At 39.1% G+C, this 27,096-nt stretch overlaps 1 protein-coding gene and 2 long non-coding RNA genes across 3 annotated transcripts; 1 reads left to right on the top strand and 2 right to left on the bottom strand.

The window, feature by feature from the left end:
- Positions 1-3,320: 3,320 nt before the first annotated feature.
- LOC121305185 (Fc receptor-like protein 5) lies at positions 3,321-12,407 on the bottom strand. The gene is made up of 9 exons (XM_041236728.1): positions 12,403-12,407; positions 11,970-12,280; positions 9,858-10,148; positions 8,670-8,954; positions 7,557-7,850; positions 5,715-5,990; positions 4,962-5,219; positions 3,774-4,052; positions 3,321-3,498 (listed from the first exon to the last, which is right to left on the bottom strand). Exons 1-9 carry the CDS (start codon positions 12,405-12,407, stop codon positions 3,371-3,373), a joined length of 2,127 nt encoding a protein of 708 aa, XP_041092662.1. The 3' UTR covers positions 3,321-3,370.
- A 385-nt stretch (positions 12,408-12,792) lies between these two features.
- Positions 12,793-15,863, bottom strand: LOC121305338. The gene is made up of 3 exons (XR_005948065.1): positions 15,760-15,863; positions 14,853-14,888; positions 12,793-13,018 (listed from the first exon to the last, which is right to left on the bottom strand). It is a non-coding gene; the product is annotated as an uncharacterized LOC121305338 (long non-coding RNA).
- Positions 15,864-21,641: 5,778 nt separating this feature from the next.
- Positions 21,642-26,596, top strand: LOC121305337. Its single transcript, XR_005948064.1, has 3 exons — positions 21,642-21,759; positions 24,291-24,326; positions 26,315-26,596. It is a non-coding gene; the product is annotated as an uncharacterized LOC121305337 (long non-coding RNA).
- Positions 26,597-27,096: the final 500 nt, after the last annotated feature.

Below are 27,096 nucleotides of genomic sequence, written 5' to 3'. Positions count from 1 at the left end.
TTGCACCTTGCTGTGATGTTACTATTGTAAATGTGTATAAGGGTCAACACAAAATAAAGCACAATTAAAGGTTTGCAGCAACCCTAATATATTCTTGTTCTTGGCCACACAGCTTTCCAGTTTGCCCTACACTTGCTTAATCTTAACTCATTTCTTTGTTATTTGAAATTTGAATACGGCACCTATTTTTATTGTGATGAGACGGTAGTAATGGATAGCCTTTACACAGACTCCCTGGAAGAGAGTTGAAAGAACAAAGAAAGGAAGGGCAACTGACACGCTCAGTGAATGCTCAGGCAGTTTATTATTGCAGAGACTAAAGGCAGTCTGCTTGAACACTGTAAAAGTCACTACAGGGAAGCGCCCTGCTCTCACGGTCACCACTGGACCCGTGTACCCAAACCACCGCCACCCAGTGCCACCTGTCATTTTTCATTCATTGTTAACACCCTGACAAGTTTTTGCTTAAAGTCTGTTTTAAAGCTCTTTTCGCAGTGTCCGCTCTAGTGCACTGATAGTGTCAGGATTATTGCCCACGTTGTCAAACAGGTAACACAGCGAGAAAGATCCATGATGTGGTACAGAATAGAAAAGCCAGAGCGATTATGTTTATTTTTATTTATTTTGTATCGCTATTTCTGCAGTGATTTACAAGACAGATCTCAAACCCCAGTGCACTAGAACGAACATTGTGAAAAGACTTTAAAGTTATCAGTGTAAAAAGTTTTCAGGCTGTAACAAGGAAAAACAAATACAGGTACGTTAATTAAACATTTGTAGAAACACGTGGGGACGTGGAACGCTATACTTGTTTGGAACCACGCTACTTACTCTTTAAGAGTGATTCACTTAAAGTAGAGCTCTATATTCCTTCTTTAGACTAGACAAAGGGGCATTCAGAACAGAAAATAGGAGGCACTTTTTTACACAGAGAATTGTGAGGATCTGGAACCAACTCCCCAGTAATGTTGTTGAAGCTGACACCCTGGGATCCTTCAAGAAGCTGCTTGATGAGATTCTGGGATTAATAAGCTACTAACAACCAAACGAGCAAGATGGGCAGAACGGCCTCCTCTCGTTTGTAAACTGTCTTATGTTCTTATGCTTTAGCAGTATTCTTAGGGTCATTGTCCTGCTGGAAGGTGAACCTCCGTCCCAGTTTCAAATCTCTGGAAGACTGAAACAGTTTTCCCTCAAGAATTTCCCTGTATTTAGCGCCATCCATCATTCCTTCAATTCTGACCAGTTTCCCAGTCCCTGCTGATGAAAAACATCCCACAGCATGATACTGCCACCACCATGCTTCACTGTGGGGATGGTGTTCTCGGGGTGATGAGAGGTGTTGGGTTTGAACCAGACATAGCGTTTTCCTTGATGGCCAAAAAGCTCAATTTTAGTCTCATCTGACCAGAGTACCTTCTTCCATATGGTTGGGGAGTCTCTCACATGCCTTTTGGCGAACACCAAACGTGTTTGCTTATTTTTTTCTTTAAGCAATGGCTTTTTTCTGGCCACTCTTCCGTAAAGCCCAGCTCTGTGGAGTGTACAGCTTAAAGTGGACAGATACTCCAATCTCTGCTGTGGAGCTTTGCAGCTCCTTCACGGCTATCTTTGGTCTCTTTGTTGCCTCTCTGATTAATGCCCTCCTTGCATGGTCCGTGAGTTTTGGTGGGCGGCCCTCTCTTGCCAGGTTTGTTGTGGTGCCATATTCTTTCCATTTTTTAATAATGGCTTTAATGGTGCTCCGTGGGATGTTCAAAGTTTTGGATATTTTTTTATAACCCAACCCTGATCTGTACTTCTCCACAACTTTGTCCCTGACCTGTTTGGATAGCTCCTTGGTCTTCATGGTGCCGCTTGCTTGGTGGTGCCCCTTGCTTAGTGGTGTTGCAGACTCTGGGGCCTTTCAGAACAGGTGTATATATACTGAGATCATGTGACAGATCATGTGACACTTAGATTGCACACAGGTGGACTTTATGTAACTAATTATGTGACTTCTGAAGGTAATTGGTTGCACCAGATCTTATTTAGAGGCTTAATAGCAAAGGGGGTGAATACATATGCACGCACCACTTTTCCGTTATTTATTTATTTCAATTGGGTTTATGGAGCGTGCAGGAAGACCACCATAGAGGGAGTTACAGTAGTCGAGTCGAGACGAGATGAATAGTATCTCTGCATGTGGGAGGGAAAGGAAGGGACGGACCTTTGAGATGTTTTCAGAGGTGGTAGAGGAGGATTTGGCTACAGAGGAGAGTTGGGCATCAAAAGAGAGGTTACTATCCAGAAGTACACCAAGGCTTCATACAGTGGGGAAAGGCAGCAGCAGACAGTTTCTGAGGTTCAAGGAAGCAATATTGAGATTCTTGAGTTGAGCTTTCAATCCTACTAGAAGAAGTTCAGACTTGTTAGTGTTGAGCTGAAGAAAACTGGCAGACATTCAGGCCTTGATGTCTTGGATGCAAGCTGGGAGCCAAACCATGGCAGAGGGACATCCAGGGTCTAGTTTTAGGTAGAGCTGGGTGTCGTCAGCATAGGAGAGAAACATGAGGCAATGATGGCAGATGAGGTGACCTAAGGGAAGCATGTAAATGTTAAAGAGAAGAAGCCCAAGAACAGACCCCGGGGGACACCAAAAGTGACAGGGTTTGCATCAGCCCTGCATCCAGCATAGAAAACAGTCTGTGTCCAGATAGGTAAGAGGACAGCCAGGCGAGACAGGTTCCAGAGATCCCAGCATACTTCTAAAGGCGGTCAAGAGGAATATTATGATCTATGGAATCAAACGCAGCAGTTAGGTCAAGGACAAAGGGAACAGTTTCGGTACTGTGATGAGGCCAGAAGCTAGACTGCAGAGATTCAAGGAGATTGTTGTCTGTGAGATGTTTCATCAGCTGGCTGGCTACAGTCCTTTCAAGAGTTTTGGAGAGAAAAGGAAGATTGGATATGGAACATAAGTTAAATACGACAGCCGGGTCAAGGGAGGGTTTTTGAGCTGTGGCGTTACTCGGGCAGTCTTGAGGGCAGCAGGAACCAGGCCTGAAACCAGGGACAGGTTGACAGTGTGCATAATGGAAGGAGTAAGGTCAGAGGCACAGAGACGGACGAGATTTGTTGGCCAGGGATCCAAGGGGCATGTGACAGTAGCTGATTTCAGCAATAGGCTGGAGTCATCAGTAATGGAGAGAGGAGAGAAGGAAGAGAGAGCAGGAGGGCAATCGGAGTAGAGTCAAGGTGGTCGAGTATTATACTGTGTTTGTGGCAGGAGAGTGTAGAATAAATGGTGTTGAATTTGTTCCGAAAGAGGAGAAATAGACAGTAATTAGAGACATTTAATGAAAAGTGTAACCAGTTCATCTGCACGGGGCTACAATGTGTTTGTCCTGTGAGTCTCTTCTGCAGTCTTGTGATTTTTGCAATTGAACAGCGTCAGCACAGCGAGGAGGATCAAGAGAAGAGTCCATCTCGTGACTTCAATTGCGATCGACCAAGAGTCTGTAAGCAAAGACATAAAACAGTTACAAGTGATTCCTGACCACCAGACTTGATTTAATTAATAAAAAATAGCTTTAAAAAAACAACACAACAAAATATCCTTTACAACAGTGCTTAGTTTTGTGAGCGCCCTACGTGTCTTTTTTGGATGCTATAGATCAATTGTCCAGCTACAGTGGGGAATTTAGGCAGCTTAGACTAAATTTAACAAAATCCTTTATTCGGCATCTTTCCATTAATGAAAGTCTTGAGAGTGTTTTCATAGTGAGCCTTACTTGCAAGTTCGATTTTCACAGCAGCACTCTGCTTACTGATTCCCGGCCACGTCTCTGCGATGCAGCTGTATCTCCCAGTGTGTGTTTTATTCATCGCTGTTATGAAATACTGTGCAGAGCCGTTTCTCGCAGCTAGGGGCGCACCGTCTCTGAGAAACGTGTAGCTGACTGGAGGGCTGAGGTACGTGTTTCTCTCCACCTCACAGGTCAGGTTAACTGGCTCTCCTTCCATCACTACGGGGCCTGCAGAGGCTGTCAGTGTTACCCTGGCGAAGAAATCTATCACAAGACGTGACACGCTGTGAATCTTTAATACAGCAAGATCCAAATAAGAGTGGTCAGTAGTGACATGGTCTTCACATAACATACGTGACTTGATTTGTGCTTCTAAGTCATAATCCAGGAGCCAATTACCTTGCGAGGGGCAAAAGTGTCCAGAGGCCATGTTACTTCACTTCCAATAATATATGTGTCAAGTTCAGAAAGGACGCCGCCACATCAAAGAAGTGTTGAAACTAAACAGACTTGTTTCACAATAAAATAAACCGTGGAAGTACTTTATATTTCTATTACATCAAATGTATAGTGTTATGGTAATAATCATTTACTATTCTAGGTGATCTCTCACCTCTATCAAACCAAAGAAGGGGACGTAGTCGGTCCTATGATTATTAACATAGTCGGTCCTATGATTATTAACATAGTCGGTCCTATGATTATTAACATAGTCGGTCCTATGATTATTAACATAGTCGGTCCTATGATTATCAGCATAGTCTGTCCTATGATTATCAGCATAGTCGGTACTACGATTATTAGCCTGCCATTAACTGTACATTATAATTATTCTAGTATCATGCCTAGCCATGTATCCTCAATGTTAAGCTGAGAAGACGAACACGAAGCCACTTTGTGGCTTGGAACTTGGTTTCAGGAGACTTTAGGTTTCAGGCTGCTGCACGGCACACCAGGGGAGACTTGGGGTTTGATACAGCAACCTCAGACTAGGTCTCCCGGAACGAGGTTTCAAGCCACTGTTCTTGAAAAAGTGGCTTTGTGTTACCTCAGCTTTATAAGCGGCTGAACACAAACTTGCTCTGAAAAGCAAATTCATTATCCCATTACCCAACTGCACTAGCTTTTATGAGAACCATCCTGAATCACAAGCAGGTCTTAGAAATATCTTACCTCTGACAGACACCTCCACCTCAGATCCCCCCAGCGTACGCCCCTTGGAGTAAGCAAAGCACTTGTATAGACCTGCGTCTTTCTTCATCACAGCTGGGATGATCACTCCTGTGCTGGAGTGGGACTCCACAGTCTCGTTGTTCTTATAATACTCAAAGACGATGCGTTTACCCTTAGTATCTCGAGCACGACACAGCAGAGTCAGCGTGTCTCCTTCAGTTATAGGCCGTGGGGGAGACTGCAGAATCACACTTGCATCTGGAAAATGAAAGGCAATACCTGATCAGACCCTAAAATACGATTCCCAGACCCCACCCGAGTTAAAAGTCAGCAGGTATCAATGTGTTTAAGACATGTATATAGATTGCTAATTTCAAGGAGCAAATGGCTTTCTGCAGGATCTTGTCTGTTGTATCTACCTGACCACTAGAGGTCTATCCTGGTATTAATTTATATAATTTACAAATCTCTGGAACTACTTTTAAGCATAAAGATGTGTTGTTGCTAACTTGATATAAGCCTAACCCTTTTTCTGATGCACCTGTGTACAATCCCGCAAAACAACTCACACATGAAGTACATTGTAACCATGCATAATAACATTGTAATTATGTGTAAGTACACGTGTATTTACTAAGTAACTACTATGTAAATACAGTTATTACAGACACTATGTAAAGTGTTACAGATTTCTAATACATAATTTAAGTTGCTATGGTAATATTAAAGATTTCGACCTATGAATTCACTTACTTGATACTTTTAAGTCTACAGATTTACTGCGTTCATGACCCGCTTTGTCTTCACACCAGTAAAAACCGCTGTGTGACTCTTTAGCCTCAACTGTGCATGTGGTCCCAATACTGTTGCACTGAAGCTTCTGCCCCAGCTCCTCGTCTCCAGCTCTGTACTGTATATACAGCCCTGCACTGGGGCGCCCCTCAATCAGACACTGCAGGGTCACCTCCTCCCCGGGGAACAGGACTGACCAATCAGGAGTCCGAGTCAGCACTGCCTTGGGCTGCTCCGCTGAGAAAGGGAATATCGGGTTTGAAATGCAGAGCAACAAGCGTGTGTCAATACAAATAACTCATCAGAACCAACACATAGGTTGTGGGCAGATCAGCTGAAAGCTTATGGAGCTAACAGAATTGTTCTACTTAAATCTCTTTGTCAGTGGCAATAACTGAGCTCACAGGGGGGACGGTAAGGCGTGCAAATGCACCCCACACACATAAACACAGTTAAATTATAATCCTAAACAAATAGGTTATATTGTTATTGAAACATCCATATTGCATACATTAACAGTATCAACAGTAAATGCCTTAAAATTCCACAAACGCAAATATAAGGAAGAAAGCCAAACCACATTGCGTCGTTATCAAAGTTTCAAAATCTTATATATGGGGGGGGGACATTTATTCTCTCAGGCAACTATTCTAGAAGTCAGCAGGAGCTGTGCTTCAGTGGTAGGCTAGTACATAAAGGACTTGTGGAATAAAGTGATATTTTTTCTATGATGCATTGCAGAAGGTACTAGACAGGGTACTGTAAAGAATGCATCAATCATATACAGGGCTTGAAACGTATGTATTGTCAGGGTTAGAAACTCCCGCTCGCAAATGTACAAATGCACACATATACCCTCACGTTTAGTCTTGCGTTCAAAAAAATAGATAAAAGTTTATCGTCTGAATTAACTGAAACGTGTTGCAGCTTTTGAAGTGCAAAGTCATTTTACAAAAATGTGGAGATTTATACTTGGTTACGACCCTGACTGAAGATGTCATTAGCAAAGGGGGCCGGTTGTACTAACGAGGTCAAACAATAGGTCCGTTTTACTAAACATTTTAAAACTAATAAAAAAAACAATTACCATAATGAACATTATCGTAGTATGTTGCTTAAAACATAATAACACAACATATTCATGTGCAAACAGGTAATTGATCGATCTGTATGAGCGTTTACAAAGGTGTTTTGTTTTTTTAAAAAAAAATGTAAATCAAAATTTATAACAGTGTTTATTTTTTTAGCAAAATAAAATCTAAGCGTATTTTTAGGGACCCCAACTGTTGTTGTTGATTCCAACCTAGGCACTTCACATCAGGGCTAGCAAATTCACATCAGGGCTAGCAAGTTCACATCAGGGCTAGCAAGTTTCAAAAGGTACTAGTCATTTGGACCGATAGCACAATATTGTTAGTTTCTAACCCTGATTGTACACACAAATATGCTCATTGTATTTTGTGCCCAACAGTATGTGAAAGACACAATGTCTTTGCAACTTCATGAAGTATACACTATACCAGGTAATAAGAAGGATACTGTAAATAATACAGTTATTGAATACAGGGCTGGAAACTAATGTATTATATACACATATACACACGGTTTCAAGAAAATATTTGCTGGCTAAACACATATTTAGGGATAAATCAATCATTTTAGAAGCTATACATTGTTTCTCCACCTCCCTCTATTCTGCCAGTAAGCAGGAGCCGCGATTGTGGTATGTGAAAGATTAATATTTTCTGTAACCTGCGGAGGGTGTAAAAGGGGTGCAAATCCAATGGGTTCAGCTGAACTTACCAGATACATTGACCAGAACGGAATCGCTGAGGTGAGAGGGATATGGCGGCTGTCCCCTCAGAGCCAGACACCTGTACTCTCCCTGGTTCGACAGAAGCACCGCTGTCATTGTGTATCTACTGCCCTTCACAATGTGCTCAGCTGTCTGGGGCACTGGGGTCAGCTGACTGCCTTTGAACCACTGATACTCCAGCCCAGGAGACTCTCCCGCAACCCCACAGCGCAGGGTCAGCGTCTCCCCAAAGTACAGGTGAGGCCACTGAGGGTGCAGGGTCAGCACAGCCTGTGGACGGTCTGTTGGGGAAATTTATTAATGTGAAGAAGACTGACCCCGTGGTTTCAGATAATCAAATACATAATGTGTTTACAATTTTTTTTTTTTTTTCAAAGGATCAAAGAGATTTTTTTTTTTCATTTAACCCTTTGCAGTCCATTTATTCAGCGCTTGTCAGGCGTGTCGGGTCCAGTTTGTTTTCACACGTGCTGTTTATTTTATACACGCTGTTTTAATTTTTTTTTTCCAGAGTAAAACAGGTTTAAAAGGCTCTTTATGGACGTGCATACTGATAAATCCTCTCCGGATCACTCATTTTATCTCCAAACTCCTCAATAATGTGATCAAAGTCATTATTTTATTACTGTAACATCTCAAAAAGCTCTGCAAATGTCTGTGATATTCTTTGAGCGCTGGATGTGGAAGCAGCTATCTCCTTTGTGTCCACGTTATTGCTGTGGTAAAGGGGCTATCTGTATTGCTCAGATATGCCCTTTTTTCAGCTTCACTCAGCTCCTATCGGTCTCACTCGGCCATTGAAAGGTTTTCTCTGCTTTTTCTGGAGAAACAACTGACTAGAGACCTGTGCTTTACGTCTTTTTGATGATGTCAGACAGGGTCTGACATTGGACCAGAAAGGAAAACCTGGACCTGGTCAGACCTAGGACCGCAAAGGGTTAAACCTTCCTAGCCTGCCCTTAAGTAAACCCCCTTATAAAATTCCCTTGTCCGGTAATTCTAGCAGTCATGACAGGGTTTATGATCAGGACACAGTAAAATCATCTGCTTCAGCTCAACCTGTTCCCTGTTAGTTTTTCAGCAAGACAAGCGGACCTCACCTCCTACAGCAACCCCCACAGGTTCACTACGTTTCTTCAGTCCATTCCTTGCTGCCTGCACCTCACACCGGTAATTTCCAGAGTCACTGAGCTTTGCACCTGGGAGTATATACTTCTCTTTTGAACCAGAGATCTTCCAGCCCCCCTCCTCTTTGATGAAATGGTATTGCAGTTTAGTGTCTGCAGATTTCTCATTCACCTGGACCGCACAGTGCAGAGTGAGGGAGCCCCCTTCCCAGACTGGAGACTCAGGAAGTGCTGACACAACAGGCTTGCTAAAAAGCTCTATAAAAAAACAGATTTTTTTTTTTTAAAGCCTTTATTATTATAGTAGAAAACAATTCTTGTCTACGGCTCTTTTTGGAAACATTGGTCTCGAAACTTGAAGAGATACCCAGTCTTTCACCTGATAGTAAGATATCCTTTGGTAATTATTATTGTTTTGTCAGAACCATTATTTACTTTAGAAGATTAAAAAAAAAAAAAAAAGTTAGTAAGCCTGGCAAATGATGACCTGAACAAGAACGGATCAAAATGTACAAATGAGAGGAAGCTATTGGGATCCTCACTGCTCACCTTGTTCCATAACCTTGTCAAGTTGTCAAGTACCCCAGTGAGTCATCATCTGTCCCGAGTCTGTTCAATTCTAACTCTGTTCTGCACTCCTGGTGTCTGTGTTGTTTAAAGTATTGACTTATTGAGTATTGTCTGTCAACTCCTTCTAATATTTGAAAGCCTTCAATCAAGCCCCCCTCCCTAATCCTTCTTCTAGATTAGAGTAATTCCTCTCAAGCTATCTAACCTGTATTTAAGTATCCCACTAACACTTTAAATGAAGGTGCTGCTTATTAATGTTTATAAATATATAACATATGCTTAATAACTATGTTATAAATTATTAATAAAGCATTATATTGCTTATAGACGGAATTACAGTTTTATAAAGGGGACAGTTTTTAGACACCTATTGTACTTTTGGATATTTAAACGTAATTCCGTCTATGGCTATCAAATGGTTATAAACCATATATAATGCTTTATTAATATTTTATAACATATTTATTATGCATATATTATACATTTATAAAACATTAATAAGCAACACCTTCATATAAAGTGTTATCAGTTTCCCCTTCAGTTAAGTAATAAACTCTACAGGGTTTTCTGTAAGCGTTTCTTTACACTTACCAGATACTTGTAACACAATGGCTTGGCTATAACCTGGGAAAAACTTCGGCTTGCCCCTTGCAGGTCGACACCAGTACGTTCCAGTGTCGCTCAGAGCAGCAGCACTTATTGTGTAAATGACTCCCGTCCCGCTGCTGCCAGTCTGCAGCAGTTCATTTCCTTGTTGGTTTTTGTACCAGTGATATGTCCAGCCTGTAGAGCTGCCCTGAAACTCACAGCGCAGGGTGACACTGTCTCCTTCGAATACCTCTCTCCCAGGTTCCACAGTCAGCACTGCTTTGGCCAGAACCCCTGAAACCGAGAAGATTGGAGGCACGCTTGCAGATACTGTCAGTGTGTTGTTGAAGCTTTTAAATGCATTTGAATTAAACAAAGCAAGCTTCATAAATGCAATGCTTATCGGTCGTTTAAAATAGCCGAAGCAATATTCAAACCAAGATGCTTATTGGCTGTTGGCAATATCAAGAAAGAGCGCAAAGTACCGTGACAGAGATATTAAGAAAGCAGAACCAGGGAGGCAGGGACTTCTAGAGTTAAGAAAGACGCCATTAGTTGCAGGTTAATGTACATTTACCGTTTTGTATTTTTTTAAAAAAAAATTTAAAGCTTTGAGTGGAGATGGCTTAAAGCAAACCCCATAGCAACACTGTGTATTTGCAGTTTAATTAATCTCGTTGATGTTTGCTTACTTTTAAAGCAAAAACTGTCCCCATGTTTAAAGCAGTTTGCGTGTTGTTTTTGTTCACTAACCTATTTATGGATGTGTAAATGCTTTTACTATAGATGTTCGCAAATTCAACTTTTTCACATATCCTCCTATACCCCAGTCCACAGGGGGTCACTCGGCATAAAACAAAGTTGTTTGGAAAAGCCTCAGCCAACATCAGTTATATGAGCATCCTTAGGAAATGATATGTATTGGCCTGCCCTTTTCAGCATGACATCCAGAAATGTGCCCAGCACTCTGGAAAAGGTGGATTGGGTTATCCCTCCAGACATGCCAACTGTGGTCTGAAAGGATCCAGAGGCTAAGTAGTGCAGAGAACACAGCTCTTTCACATGTGCAGGGATAGCGGTCCCTAGATTGACGCTGGGGTCTAGCTCATTCCTCAATTCAGCTATTGGGTCTAGGATGGCCTGTGGAGTGACGATAACGCTTCAGCACCACATCCCAAACAAAGTGACCCTGGTTTGAATATGCAGGGTCTTCTTCGTTCGTGCTCTTCTCCTCTGAACGTGTTCCCGCCTCTCTTCAACAAGAGCCAAGAGCCAAGCTGCATCAGGAAGTGTACCACAGAAGCCATCCTGAGCCCAATGGCAGGACTCTGCAGGTGTGTGCTTTTATACAGCTCTTAATTACTCGCTTCTACAATGGTTTGCACCTTGTAAGAAGAGGTGTAAAGTTTTTGGAGGGTCAGCAATTGTCTAAGTGCAAGGAAAAATCTTTACATCACATTATAATGTTTGTGGCCGCTTAGTATCCAGATCCCGTCCAATTCCATGCTCTTTTCTTCATTTGAATCGATTTTAATATAATTTGAATGGCTTAACGAGTGCTCATTGGATAGCGGGTGCAGAACACCATGTGAACACCATTCTTTACATACGCCGCATTTTTAGTGGCCACTAAAATCTAACTTTACGGCTGCTAAACACGACTCCTCTTTGCGTGTGTCTTTACATCCACACCATCGTGTAGGAACACATGTATTTACTAAGTAACTACTATGTAAATACACAGTAATTAGAGACACTTAATGTAGTGTTACTGTATTTGTACAGGATATGGAGATTTCCTTATTACTACTACAAGTCTTGACTTGTAAATGCAGTATCATAGCTTCTCTATCGAAACACGAGGTGTTGCTGTGACTGGGTAACACCTCATATGAGTATCTGAAACTCCATCAATGGATTATACAAAGTGAGGATCATCCAAGATTGACAGACGTTATTATGAACTGTAAAAACGAAAGGTTAAAGGCCAGAGTAAGCACTTTGAAAACATACCAGTAGGACTCAAATACTGACAATCCATTTCTTTTGATTTCCTTCACAGCAAAGTAACTACACTTTAGTTTCTGTCTACCTTAGACAGAAAACCCTACTTACCAGATACGTTCAGCATGAAGGGACTGCTGATTGTGGAGTGAAATGGATTAGATGTTCTTTCTCCTTGACAGGTATATTCCCCACTGTCTGACTCTTTAGCATCTATCATCAATTTGCCATCTTTTCCACTGCCTTCAGTCTGGAGCAGTCCATCTTTATACCACCTATAACTCCACTCCAGGTCACTCCCCTTCACTTGACATTCTAGTACAGCTGTTTCTTCAGTGTAGAACACTTCCCATTCATATCCTTGGATCAGTACTGCTTGTGGTCTCTCTGCAGCAAGGGAGAACTTCAGAACATTTGCGACACTTTGTCAGGGGTCTTAAAGGATTGCAATAATTCAGCATCAACACACACACACACACACACACTGTACAGATTATAAATTGGTCGTATATATTTTTATTGTAACACCACCTCACCAGTTTACTTCATAAAAACATTTTGTGATCTATTGACCTAGTAAACGGCAGGACAATTACGTTAACGCTACACTGCTGAATGTTGCACTCGCTGCCCAAGCAACAAATAAACACACCAGAATGAACATTTCAAAATAACATATATACAGCTTGTCAAAATGTAAAAAAAGGAATTGAATTATTATTAATTTTAAAATCGTAAATTACTTTTATTGATGAAAAGAGAGTTTTCTCATTTACATAATTCAGGCACTACGTGGTTAAATGGGTTCTATGATCTCAAAGAATATTCTTTAGCGTAAATTAGCTTTTGTATGTTTTGAGGAAATGACTTACCAGATACTTGTAGCCCAACAGATCTGCTGAAATATTCTTTATTCAGGTTATCCTTTCTTCTAGTATGGCATCGGTACTCCCCATTATCAGACAGGGAAGCAGGAGATATTGTGTAACTAGTATTTATAGGGGATGTCACAGTCTTGTGATCAAGAGTTTTGTCTTTGAACCAGAGATATTCCCAGTCCTCTGAATTCCCTTTGACTAGACACACCAGAGTAACTGTGTCTCCTTCGAATACATCTCCCTCTGGAGAGATCCGGCTCAGCACAGGCCTTTGTTGACCCTCTGAAATAAAACATTAGAAATTTTTTATTACTGGACTTAAAAGGGAATATTTACAGGTCCGATAGTTTACCCAAGAAAAGTTTTCCCTTACTCTGATGCATCGCCCTGCTTTTTGAATGCAGTTTGAACATTAAAACCATAATACATCACCATGCTCTTGAAAAATCAACACGTTTTCATCCTCTGGGCAGGGCCAGCACAGTGTTTGAATAAACGGGCTGTGAAGTATTTTCAATGTTCAATTGTTGCCAAGGGATTCCAAATGACCAAAAATAAACGCAGAAAAAAGAAGCATGGATTTTATGATCCATTTAAAACAAAATGCACGTAGTTTGACATATTCGCCTGTGTTACAGTGAGAACAGATGTGCCAAACAGACATGCCCAACATGAAAGGCCATTCGAACTGTTTTGTTGTGTTTTCACTGAAACGTACTGCCAATGTCAGGTCAGTCTTTCTCTTTCACAGTTTTGCCTGATCATGTCCATCCATATCTGTCTGTCACATTCAACATGGTAAACGCGACATCTGGCTTCATTTTGCATAAATCTTCACCAAACTTCTATCATACACTTCGTGTGTTGAGCCAGCTCGATCGCCCGAAGCAGCGTCACAAGCATGTGTACCAACAAGTGGTCGATGCCCTCTCAGGAAGAGGAATAGAGCGCACAGTCCCACGAGCTAGGGATGAGCTTAGGGGATGGGGCTGACGATAGTCATTATATATAAGCTAAGCTAGGCAGTAGTGGGGAGAAGGGTTATTTTGTGGTTTGATATCCTGTTGTAGCAGCAGCTATATAACAGTTTTGGTTTTTGGAGCAAGCTAACCTTCTGTTAAAGCCGAGCGTAACCCTGTATTTGATGACTGTTAATTATTTATTTTGTTGGACTTTGGAAGAGCTCTTGCTTATTTTTCCATGTTTATCCTTGTTTTGTTTTGGATTATAAATGCTCTAATATTCAATCCATCTCAGAATCTCTTCCCTGCTTTCTGTTCACCATTACTGCAACTGTTCGGCAACCTCATAACAATTACTCTATGGTCTATATGATTTGGTTGTGCATATAATTTTGTAAACCACAATAGCAATTTATGCATATTTTTTCTAGCATAAGGAGTAGGCTGGATAAAATCATAGACTGCAATACAGTTTAGAAATAAACTGAACCAATTCTTTTAGCTTGTATGCAAGGAACAAAAAAACGCTACAATCCGATAACATAAAATGAAATCTACTTGCATATAATAATCTAAGAAAAAATTGAACTTTACTGCAAAGTTTGTTCTGCATAGTAAAGAAAACTGGACTGGATCAGTATATACTTTGTGCAATCAGAAGTGCTGGGGAAGTTCCTTTTATAAAGTAATCTGCTACATGTAGCTAGTTACAGTTACAAATAGTTACTTCTCAGGCACAGTTTATATTTCACACTCTTGTTTTTTTTAGTTTGGTCAGACTGCATCTCATAATAGCAAGCTTGCAGAACTCATTAAACTTCATTTAACCCCACTGCACATGCTTTAGCTGAAACCCCTGTCTGTTTGCAGCCTCCTGTTAGATGATTTATTGTGAAAGCTCTAGGTGAAGTGAGAAACAAAGTAATGGAAGGGTTCCTCTTGAGCACACTGCCTCTCTTTCTCACATCCCAGCAGAAATGTTGAAGTAGTGCAGATTTTATGATTAATGCTGTATTTTTTTCTCGGTTTCTGAGAAATGTACCCATTGCAGCGCAATAGAAAGACCAGCTTGAGTTTTGCTTTACAGAAGTCTCTGCTCATGTTGAAACACATGCAATACACTGCTCTGTACTGTATATAAGTTGACCACTCACCATCAAGCGTTCCAAAGCAGGCTACAGTAGTTAAAACTGCAAGAAACAAATTGAAATAGTAGATTAAAATCATATTGAAAGGGGAGCTCAGATTATACTATAAAACAAAGATGCTGCAAACACTAAAATGGTCATAAAAACGTCTCTTTCAGTGTTTTCGTATTAAAATTAAACAGATCCAACTCAACGATGTAAATAAATACGATGTTCACAACCTCAACGGTTTCCTCCAACAATTCTATGCTGCAGTGAGAATGTTAAACAGACAGTTCTCTTGAAAAAAAACCCCTATGCGCTATGGACTTCAAAAACATTTTGCTTGACTGATTCATAAAACAAATATGGACTGCAGATCTTGGCTCATAGTAAGAAACTAAAGGCGCCCTCGGGAAGAAATATAGTCACCAATACTTAACAATAAGACTTGAGTTTAGGGATCCATTATAAGTGATTATAAACAATCTATAAACCTGTTATTAATGATAATATTAATAATTATAGAATATGATAAGAAATAATAAGACTAATTATTAGACACCTTTGTCATTTATTTTTTTGATACTGTGTATAATTGGTTATAACAGATATAGTCTGTCTGTCTGTCTGATTTTAAAAAATAATTGAATTCACGCCATTTCTGACAAGATTATGCATAATAACATTGTAATGCACATGTGTTTACTGTGTAACTACAACATAAATGTAAAGTGTCACCAACAATAGTTAAAAGACCAACAATTATAATAGCAAGTTTTGTTTTGTTTTGCTGTTGCAAACAACACAAAGTAAAACAAAGATAGAACTGTTTTGCAAAGCTGAATAAATACATAGACTAAAACACTATGAAAAAAAGCAAACTAATTTTGTAAAGTATGAAGTGAAGCTTCAAGAAGAAAGGATTACTTACATAGTATTGTGCTGAGTCTCACAGGTCGCATGGTGCCTTCTGAAACACTGCAGCATGTACAGGACAGCACACAGCTCACCTGCTTCTGAGAAAGACTTTTTAAATTGCTTTCAAAGTGCCACAGTGCCGTCTTGCGTATCTATAGCATGCTTCAACATACGTCTTTCTTCAAACACAAGACTCCTGCTTAGGCCTATTGTGTGGGTTTTACCTAACCTGACAAAAAAGGAAGTCCAACAGGGCTATCAGTTTCATATTTATTTGAACAGAGGTTTGGGAATTCAAGGACACGTAGTTAAAGATCCAAACAATATGCAACATACCTAATACATGTTTTGGTAAAACAATGAATATGCTTTTTTAATTGTTTAAATAGTTGCACCAGAAAAATAAAGATGGTTTGTCATCGTCAAATAAGTATTGAATGTCCCTGTGATTTTGCAATTTCTTAATTTTGATGGTGGAATTTGTGAATTTGTTAGATCACTTTGTGCTTTGATTAAGCCTCTTAAACAACTTCCAATTTTTAGCATTTGTGATTATTTTATTTCAAATTGATCACATGCGTGGCCTTGCTTGTGTTGACCGGTTCCATTGTCTGCCTGTGTGGGGGTGGGAATGACAAGTTAGACCGATGTGCTCATTGAGACCCTCGTTATCATCATAGAGGATCATTGTTTGTGCGTGTTGAATAATTTGCATTGCTCTTAAGCTTACATAGGGAGCAGTGCAAAATAATTGCCTGGCTGCAATGCAATTAGAATTTTGCATCTGCAACTATTTGCACTGTAAAAACTATATTAACATGATTTAGATATTTGATTTAAATTATGTAAGCAAAGAAACTACAAACTTATATCGCAGAAGTCTGTTGGAAACATTTCACGTTAGATTTGGAAATGTCACGTTTTTAAATGTGTCAGTTTTTCGTTATGTGGAAAACTACAAAGCGGTATGCAAATCAATATGTTCATGTAACATTATTCAGCAGGTTTTATTTGACTTTAGGAAGCAAAATTAGTTCATTGTATAGAGTGATGCTAAACTTTTGGCCACAGCTGTACCTGCTAGCCTGCACAATGCACACCCAGAACAACATTTCAACTGCAGTGGTGTAGAGACAGGAAGTATGAGACAGAACCCACACGGTCTAAAATCAGCCGCAGGTCTTTTAAAATAGAGATACAAATGCTGAGATGCACAAGCAGGTATCGCACACAATGCATCACAGCACGTGTATTTTAAAAAGTAAAGAACAGAAGCTAAAATTAACCACCCTGAGTTCATTCTGAAGTAGTGTGTGTGTGTGTGTGTGTGTGTGTGTGTGTGTGTGTGTGTGTGTGTGTGTGTGTGTGTGTGTGTGTGTGTGTGTGTAAATACAGAAAAGTCTATCTCTGCTTTACTAACTGTGCCCTCTGCACCTTGTTGCTGTACTGCACTGTGGCAGGGTGAAGGCATGCCCATGTAAATAAGATGATGGTTTGGGTTGAAATAATAATGTGTTTAATTAGAGGGCAGGGCTGGCAGGTTACCTCCCTGCTGGTCTAATTAAAATGAATGTGCAGCAGGTGGCCAGGGTTGAATTGAACAATTGACATTCAATTAACTGTTCACCTGCCTTTAGAAAGAGGCTGAAAGGAAAGCTTCTTGCACCCCGTTCACACTCGTGGTTTAGGCTGGCCCACGGCCACCTTATCTCATGTGTGAATGATCGAAAAATGAAAAGGCGGTCCTGGACCGGATGAAATTTAGACCAGCTTTTTGATGTGGTCTGAAGAACCAATGCCGCCTCAACCCAACGCAGGCCCTGAGCCGCACTTAACGTGGTTTAGTAGCTCAAACCACTCCCCTATAGGTCGAGCGTAGTAGAACAAACAATGTCGGTTTTAAGGGGTAGCAGCTGGGACGATGCAGAAATTAACCCTTAGCGGTCTATTTATTCAGCGCTTGTCAGGCGCGTCAGGTCCAATGTATTTTCACACATTTTACTTTTTTTTTTCCCCCTAGAGTAAAGCAGGTTTAAAAGGTATTGAATCGCAAAAGGACAGTCCTGCATCTCCAGCCAAGCTCCACCGCTTGTTCGCTGTATTTTTCAAATACCTCTTTATAGAAGTAGGTACTCCCCCGATCACTCGTTTTATCACGCTTCCATTTCAACCACATATGTGAACGCACTTAAAAAGGCCCCCTAAAAACTCAACTGTGAACCGAAATTTTGAGGCGGCCGAGAGACGGCCCAAGGCCGACTCAGTAAGTGTGAACGGGGTCTTGGTTCTTCTTTTGTTTCCGTTTGATTGGTGTTTGGTCGGTGCATTGCAAGCGTGGAGGGGAAGAAGGAGAACCCTCATGACCGGATGTGGAACCAGGGGGAACTAAGGACAAGGGCAGGTTTAACCAGGATCATGAGGGACCAGAGGCAGGGATTCATTTCGGGGAGCTAGTAACCCTTATTTAAGTCAAATCACTAGGGGAACTGCTCCCTCCTGAGTTTTACCTTCATAAGACTCGAAAGTGACACTTTTAAATAATTTAAATATTTCAAGCATGTCTCCCTGATTTTTCATTGTCCAAGGCTAATTATTATTATTATAATATTATTATTATTATTATTATTATTATTATTATTATTATCTTCATTGCTCAGTCCTTTAAATCCGGGTAGCTCTTCTTTCACACAAAAAACATTTACACATTAACTACATTGAAACTATGCATAATAATGTTGTAATTGTGTGTTACTAAATAACTACTCTGTAAATTCACAGTAATCAGAGACACTTAATGTAGTGTTACTGAAATTACACTATCCAACGAGAATCCTAACCCAGACCTTTTTTGTCTCAGCGACACGTTATGTTAGCGGCCCGGGAAGAAGAAAATAAAACTGTATTAACCAGCAAGGTAAAGTTAGAGTGAGACATATAGAAACCAGAAGCACAATAAGGATGGAAAGTGGACGGCAACCACAAACACACACACGTCCTAATATATGCGGGAAATTATCTATAGGATTAGCTTTATTGTAACAACAATACCCTATTGTATGTGACTCTGCATATAGCCTGCCTCTGTAAAGCGCTTTGTGATGGTGGTCTACTATGAAAGGCACTATATAAAAATAAAGATTATTATTATTATTATTATTATTATTATTATTATTATTATTTTATAAAGGGGTTTGAAAGTTATGATGAAGGTTGTATATTTTGTCATAACATTTTGCTCTTCACATAATTAGTTTCACAATTCTATTCATCAACTCATTACCTTTTTGGTTTCTGATTCTGCTGAATCAAGCAGCTGGGTCGCATTAATCAACAGAATCATTTAAACGTCTCCACAAGCACTCAGACCTTGGTGTTTGGAATAGCCTCACCACTATCAGCAACCTCGTAGTGCAGGGAAGCAATCGAAGAGACAAACAGAATGATTGGGTGTATCACCAAAAGTGTAGAGTACAAATCCAATGAGTTTATGATGAGGCTGTATAAGGCACTGGTGAGACTGCACTGGGAATACTGTGTCCAGTTCTGGTCACCTCAGCAGAAAATGGACACTGTGACCAAAGAAGAGCTACCAGGGCTTAAAGGACCGAGCAATGAAGAGAAGAAGAAGAAGAAGAAGAAGAAGAAGAAGAAGAAGAAGAAGAAGAAGAAGAAGAAGAAGAAGAAGAAGAAGAAGAAGAAGATTGCCTTGGACAATGAAAAATCATTGGAGACATGATTGAAATATTTAAATTATTTAAAAGGAATTGACACAGTTCACCCTAATGCAGGGGTTCTCAACCCTGGTCCTGGGGGAACACTGCCCTGCTGGTTTTTGTTCCAATGCACTCAATTACATAATTGAACCCTTAATTGACTAATAATTTGCCTAATCTGAGCTTTTTAAACAGAGTATCTTATAAAAAGTTTAAGGATTTATGTTCATTATATAATTTTATACCTAAAGGGAAATCTCCATCTGTTTAAAATAATTAAAACGCTCAGATTAGGCAAATTATGAGTTCAATGCTGCACATTCATTTTAAGCAAGCAGGGAGGTCTAACCCCTGCCAATCAATTAAACACATTAAACACAAAACCATTATCTTATTTCTTATTTACATGGGCATGCCTTCACCCTGCCCCAGTGCAGTACAGCAACCAGGCGCAGAGGGCACAGTTAGTAAAGAAGAGATAGACTTTTCTGTATTCACACACACACACACTACTTCAAAATGAACTCAGGGTAGTTAATTTTAGCTTCTGTTCTTTGCTTTTTAAAATACACGTGCTGTGATGCACTGTGTGAAATACCCACTTGTGCATCTCAGCATTTGTATCTCTATTTTAAAAGACCTGCGGCTGATTTTAACCGTGTGGGTTCCGTCTCACAGTTCCTGTCTCTACACCACTGCTATTGAAATGTTGTTCTGGGTGTGCATTGTGCAGGCTAGCAGGTACAGCTGTGGCCAAAAGTTTAGCATCACTCTATACAATGAACTAATTTTGCTTCCTAAAGTCAAATAAAACCTGCTGAATAATGTTACATGAACATATTGACTTCCATACCGCTTTGTAGTTTTCCACATATCGAAAAACTGACACATTTAAAAACGTGACATTTCCAAATCTAACGTGAAATGTTTCCGATAGACTTCTGCGATATAAGTTTATAGTTTCTTTGCTTACATAGTTTTAAATCAAATATCTAAATTGTGTTTGCATAGTTTTTATTTTTAATTAGGTCTCAGTCCTAAAATTGTTGCAAAACATTTGGACATAGCTGTCTGTCCTTGCATGAATAAAAGTAATACATAGGGCTGGAGCAATTATTCGTAACCGTTTTCATTAAGAGCTGGATGTAAGTATAGACGCAGTGCAAATAATTGCAGGTGCAAAATGCTAATTGCATTGCGGCCAGGCAATTATTTTGCACTGCTCCCTATGTAAGCTTAAGAGCAATGCAAATTATTCAACACGCACAATGACCACATCGGTCTATTTAGAGGCTGCATTTGCAACCCACAGGTGAGGTGAGTTCGGAGTAAGGAGGCAGTAGGCGCTGTATGATATTTGAGGAGCATGAAAATCTCTCTTTTGAGACAGCGAGATAGCTAGATTCCTTTTACTTTTATCTGTATTTTGGCGTGAATCCCGGCCCGAACAAAGATTTGTTGTTTTTATCGGTTTCAACCGGAATAATAAACCGGTATTATTCATAATCCCACCTTGCCTACTGAGTCCTGCTTCACTCAAACCTGATGACCACTACAGTATGCACGCTGCATTCATTGCTGGGTTCTTAATTCAAATCACAAATTCTACCATTTTAAATGAACCGATGTTGTTGCTTCTTTCTCTGGTATTGATTTGAAATGTAATTTTAATAATTTAGGTCAGATTAATCCTTGTCAAATTTTTTTTTTTTTTTTTTTTTGAATAGGGCCACACATGTGATCCATTAAAAAAAAAAAATAATCACAAATGCTAAAATACATGATACTTGTTTAAGAGGTTTAAAAGCACAAAGTGATCTAACAAATTTACAAATGCCACCATCAAAATTAAGAAATTGCAAAATCACAGGGACATTCAATACTTATTTGACGATGACAAACCATCTTTATTTTTCTGGTGCAACTATTTAAACAATTAAAAAAGCATATTCATTGTTTTACCAAAACATGTATTAGGTATGTTGCATATTGTTTGGATCTTTAGCTACTTGTCCTTGAATTCCCAAACCTCTGTTCAAATAAATATGAAACTGATAGCCCTGTTGGACTTCCTTTTTTGTCAGGTTAGGTAAAACCCACACAATAGGCCTAAGCAGGAGTCTTGTGTCTGAAGAAAGACGTATGTTGAAGCATGCTATAGATACGCAAGACGGCACTGTGGCACTTTGAAAGCAATTTAAAAAGTCTTTCTCAGAAGCAGGTGAGCTGTGTGCTGTCCTGTACATGCTGCAGTGTTTCAGAAGGCACCATGCGACCTGTGAGACTCAGCACAATACTATGTAAGTAATCTGGAAACTTCACTTCATACTTTACAACATTAGTTTTTTTTTTTTCATAGTGTTTTAGTGTATGTATTTATTCAGCTTTGCAAAACAGTTCTATCTTTGTTTTACTTTGTGTTGTTTGCAACATATTTTCTGAAAACAGCAAAAAAAAAAACCCAAAAAACTTGCTATTATAATTACACTGTGTAACAAAACATTTTTTTTTTTTGTTCCTGGGTAGTAAGTATTATTTCCTAATTGCTTATGCCTCAAAAGTATAGAAAATGGCTATTATTCCCCACAAACTTTGCTTTTGTAATCAGGACAGTGATATTTCAAAATATCACTATTTCCAATGGGAAAACGGGCAAATGTGTGCCTTTTCGTTCACATAAAGTCAGGAAAAAACAACATATGAATCCAAATTAACATGAATTTATACTAAAGTAATACAAAGATGACTACAAAAGATTTAGAAGTTAGTAGTTTTTCGAGATTTACAATTATACTGTATTTACAGTATAATTGTAAATCCCAAAAAATTATTCACTTCTAAATACAGTATAATTGTAAATCTCGAAAAACTACTCACTTCTAAATCTTTTGTAGTCATCTTTGTATTACTTTAGTATAAATTCATGTTAATTTGGATTCATATGTTGTTTTTTCCTGACTTTATGTGAACGAAAAGACACACATTTGCCCGTTTTCCCATTGGAAATAGTGATATTTTGAAATATCACTGTCCTGATCACAAAAGCAAAGTTTGTGAGGAATAATAGCCATTTTCTATACTTTTGAGGCATAAGCAATTAGGAAATAACACTTACTTAAAAAAAATTGTTACACAGTGTAATTAGTCTTATTATTTCTAATCATATTCTATAATTATTGATATTATCATTAATAACAGGTTTATATATTGTTTATAATCACTTATAATAGATCCCTAAACTAAAGTTGTATTGTTCTACCTCCTTTCAATAGTAAAACTGCTGACCTTTTCAGTAGATAGCTGCAGAGTGTTCTGCAGAGCATCTAATTTGTTTAGTATTTGTATTACAAATGTGTACTTCCAATTTGATATATCAAGCTTTTCTGACAGTAAAATCTTTATAAACTGTCAAACAAAAACATCCCATCACATGAGGCTTCTAACGGGCCGCATTTGCAAAGCGTTAACTCCAATCTTTAATTAACTCCTACTTTTCAAAAAGAGACAAAACATCTGTTAATTTACCAAACTAGAACCGAACAGCTAAGTCCTATATTTCAGCTCACTTCAACAGTCTGTTTATGATCATTTAACAATGACGTGACTCTTAAGGTGGAAACACACTAGACAACATAAGTATCTCAACATAATGTAGCTGCCCTTCATGTCAGTTTAAACGGGTTTTAATGGACAAGACATAATGGTCATTTCGCAAGGTCTCAAAATGGTTCTTATGTTTTGTCCATAAAAACATATTTACTTATTATCTATTAATGATTATTATTATTATTATTATTATTATTATTATTATTATTATTATTATTATTATTATTATTAATAACACAGGAAACGTTTCATATTTTTTCACCAAACCTTCAAAAGTCCGTACCTCAGCACAAATCATGTGTACATTACTCGGTTTGGTGCAGAAATTTAGCACTGTGTAGCCTATACATGAGAGCAAAAAATGCAAAAGAAACATGTTAACTATAGGGGAAATACAGGAACTTTTACAGATCCTGTTAATTGCATAAGGTGGCATCAAACTCCCCACGCTTTCACAACATTGCAAGCGAATGGAACATGCAAATGCTGTGGGCAGTTTTGACAAACCATGGAACCTTGAATCAAATTCATGTGCAGAAATGTTCATTCCAATATTCAAATAGAAAATAATGAAGCCTTCATGCTGCTGTTTTCAAGTTGCACTGCTAAAGTCTTCTCTCAAAGCGAAATGGACGGAGATTTGTGACGCACGCCAAAATGAAATCTGATCAGAATGAAAGCTCTGTTTTTGAAGTCCATAGTGCATAGTTTTTTTTTGAAGAGAACTGTCTGATAACCCTTCACACTGCAGCATAGAATTCTCGAAGGAATCTGTTGAGTTTGTGAATGCCGTATTTATTTACATCATTGAGTTGGATCAGTTTTACAGTATACTTCATAGAGGACCACCATCACAAAGCGCTTTACAAGATACAAGCCTAGGGTGTGTGAACTATGCATCAGCTGCAGAGTCACTTACAACAACGTCTCACCCCAAAGATGCAGCACAAGGAGGTTCAGTGACTCGCTCACACAGTGAGTCACTGGCGGAGCTGGGATTTGAAACAGGGACCACCTGATTACAAGCCTGTTTCTTAAACCACTGGACTACACAGCCAGATATATGTGTGTGTGTGCGCGTGTGTGCGTGTGTGCGTGTGTGCGTGTGTGTGTGTGTGTGTGTGTGGTTTCTCATGTAGCCTTGCATTTTTGGGGATTTTCATTCTTAGTCTGAGCTTCCCTTTCAATATGATTTTAATCTACTATTTCAATTTGTTTCTTGCAGTTTTAACTACTGTAGCCTGCTTTGGAACGCTTGATGGTGAGTGGTCAACTTATATACAGTACAGAGCAGTGTATTGCATGTGTTTCAACATGAGCAGAGACTTCTGTAAAGCAAAACTCAAGCTGGTCTTTCTATTGCGCTGCAATGGGTACATTTCTCAGAAACCGAGAAAAAAATACAGCATTAATCATAAAATCTGCACTACTTCAACATTTCTGCTGGGATGTGAGAAAGAGAGGCAGTGTGCTCAAGAGGAACCCTTCCATTACTTTGTTTCTCACTTCACCTAGAGCTTTCACAATAAATCATCTAACAGGAGGCTGCAAACAGACAGGGGTTTCAGCTAAAGCATGTGCAGTGGGGTTAAATGAAGTTTAATGAGTTCTGCAAGCTTGCTATTATGAGATGCAGTCTGACCAAACTAAAAAAAACAAGAGTGTGAAATATAAACTGTGCCTGAGAAGTAACTATTTGTAACTGTAACTAGCTACATGTAGCAGATTACTTTATAAAAGGAACTTCCCCAGCACTTCTGATTGCACAAAGTATATACTGATCCAGTCCAGTTTTCTTTACTATGCAGAACAAACTTTGCAGTAAAGTTCAATTTTTTCTTAGATTATTATATGCAAGTAGATTTCATTTTATGTTATCGGATTGTAGCGTTTTTTTGTTCCTTGCATACAAGCTAAAAGAATTGGTTCAGTTTATTTCTAAACTGTATTGCAGTCTATGATTTTATCCAGCCTACTCCTTATGCTAGAAAAAATATGCATAAATTGCTATTGTGGTTTACAAAATTATATGCACAACCAAATCATATAGACCATAGAGTAATTGTTATGAGGTTGCCGAACAGTTGCAGTAATGGTGAACAGAAAGCAGGGAAGAGATTCTGAGATGGATTGAATATTAGAGCATTTATAATCCAAAACAAAACAAGGATAAACATGGAAAAATAAGCAAGAGCTCTTCCAAAGTCCAACAAAATAAATAATTAACAGTCATCAAATACAGGGTTACGCTCGGCTTTAACAGAAGGTTAGCTTGCTCCAAAAACCAAAACTGTTATATAGCTGCTGCTACAACAGGATATCAAACCACAAAATAACCCTTCTCCCCACTACTGCCTAGCTTAGCTTATATATAATGACTATCGTCAGCCCCATCCCCTAAGCTCATCCCTAGCTCGTGGGACTGTGCGCTCTATTCCTCTTCCTGAGAGGGCATCGACCACTTGTTGGTACACATGCTTGTGACGCTGCTTCGGGCGATCGAGCTGGCTCAACACACGAAGTGTATGATAGAAGTTTGGTGAAGATTTATGCAAAATGAAGCCAGATGTCGCGTTTACCATGTTGAATGTGACAGACAGATATGGATGGACATGATCAGGCAAAACTGTGAAAGAGAAAGACTGACCTGACATTGGCAGTACGTTTCAGTGAAAACACAACAAAACAGTTCGAATGGCCTTTCATGTTGGGCATGTCTGTTTGGCACACCTGTTCTCACTGTAACACAGGCGAATATGTCACAATTGTAACATTGTATAACGGCAACTTATTGCAGAAGAATATGTACAATAGCAAAACAAAAAACTCGCTGATACCAGTGTTTACAAAAATTGCAGTCGTGTCCTCCAGCTCCAAGATCTGGTATTCATTTTAAACAACATGACATTAAATTAAAACTACGTGCATTTTGTTTTAAATGGATCATAAAATCCATGCTTCTTTTTTCTGCGTTTATTTTTGGTCATTTGGAATCCCTTGGCAACAACTGAACATTGAAAATACTTCACAGCCAGTTTATTCAAACACTGTGCTGGCCCTGCCCAGAGGATGAAAACGTGTTGATTTTTCAAGAGCATGGTGATGTATTATGGTTTTAATGTTCAAACTGCATTCAAAAAGCAGGGCGATGCATCAGAGTAAGGGAAAACTTTTCTTGGGTAAACTATCGGACCTGTAAATATTCCCTTTTAAGTCCAGTAATAAAAAATTTCTAATGTTTTATTTCAGAGGGTCAACAAAGGCCTGTGCTGAGCCGGATCTCTCCAGAGGGAGATGTATTCGAAGGAGACACAGTTACTCTGGTGTGTCTAGTCAAAGGGAATTCAGACGACTGGGAATATCTCTGGTACAAAGACAAAACTCTTGATCTCAAGACAATGACATCCCCTATAAATACTAGTTACACAATATCTCCTGCTTCCCTGTCTGATAATGGGGAGTACCGATGCCTTACTAGAAGAAAGGATAACCTGAATAAAGAATATTTCAGCATTTCTATTGGGCTACAAGTATCTGGTAAGTCATTTCCTCAAAACATACAAAAGCTAATTTACGCTAAAGAATATTCTCTGAGATCATAGAACCCATTTAACCACGTAGTGCCTGAATTATGTAAATGAGAAAACTCTCTTTTCATCAATAAAAGTAATTTACGATTTTAAAATTAATAATAATTCAATTCCTTTTTTTACATTTTGACAAGTTGTATATATGTTATTTTGAAATGTTCATTCTGGTGTGTTTATTTGTTGCTTGGGCAGCGAGTGCAACATTCAGCAGTGTAGCGTTAACGTAATTGTCCTGCCGTTTACTAGGTCAATAGAACTCTATTGTTCAGGGTTTGGAGAGTTGGATGCAAAACTAGCAACTGCAGCCTGTTTCAGTTTATCCACGTTTTTTAATAATTGTTATTTGTATTCAAATTGCCCTAAATGTGTTGGACAAAAAATTGGAAACACCTGCTATATGTGGCACACACTTGCAAGTCGTTGTGTAAAAGTACTTATTGC

The sequence above is a fragment of the Polyodon spathula genome, chromosome 42 (genome assembly GCF_017654505.1).
Source record: "Polyodon spathula isolate WHYD16114869_AA chromosome 42, ASM1765450v1, whole genome shotgun sequence".
Classification (NCBI taxonomy): domain Eukaryota; kingdom Metazoa; phylum Chordata; class Actinopteri; order Acipenseriformes; family Polyodontidae; genus Polyodon; species Polyodon spathula.
This window is presented reverse-complemented; position numbering and strand designations above follow the sequence as displayed.

Excerpts from the sequence above, each read along its gene's own strand:
- LOC121305185 (XM_041236728.1), bottom strand. Across the intron at positions 8,955-9,857 it reads CATTGTGTTACAAGTATCTG|AGCTTTTTAGCAAGCCTGTT; the intron begins GTAAGTGTAAAG and ends GTTTTTTTATAG. Across the intron at positions 4,053-4,961 it reads GGTGGAGGTGTCTGTCAGAG|ATTTCTTCGCCAGGGTAACA; the intron begins GTAAGATATTTC and ends GTCTTGTGATAG.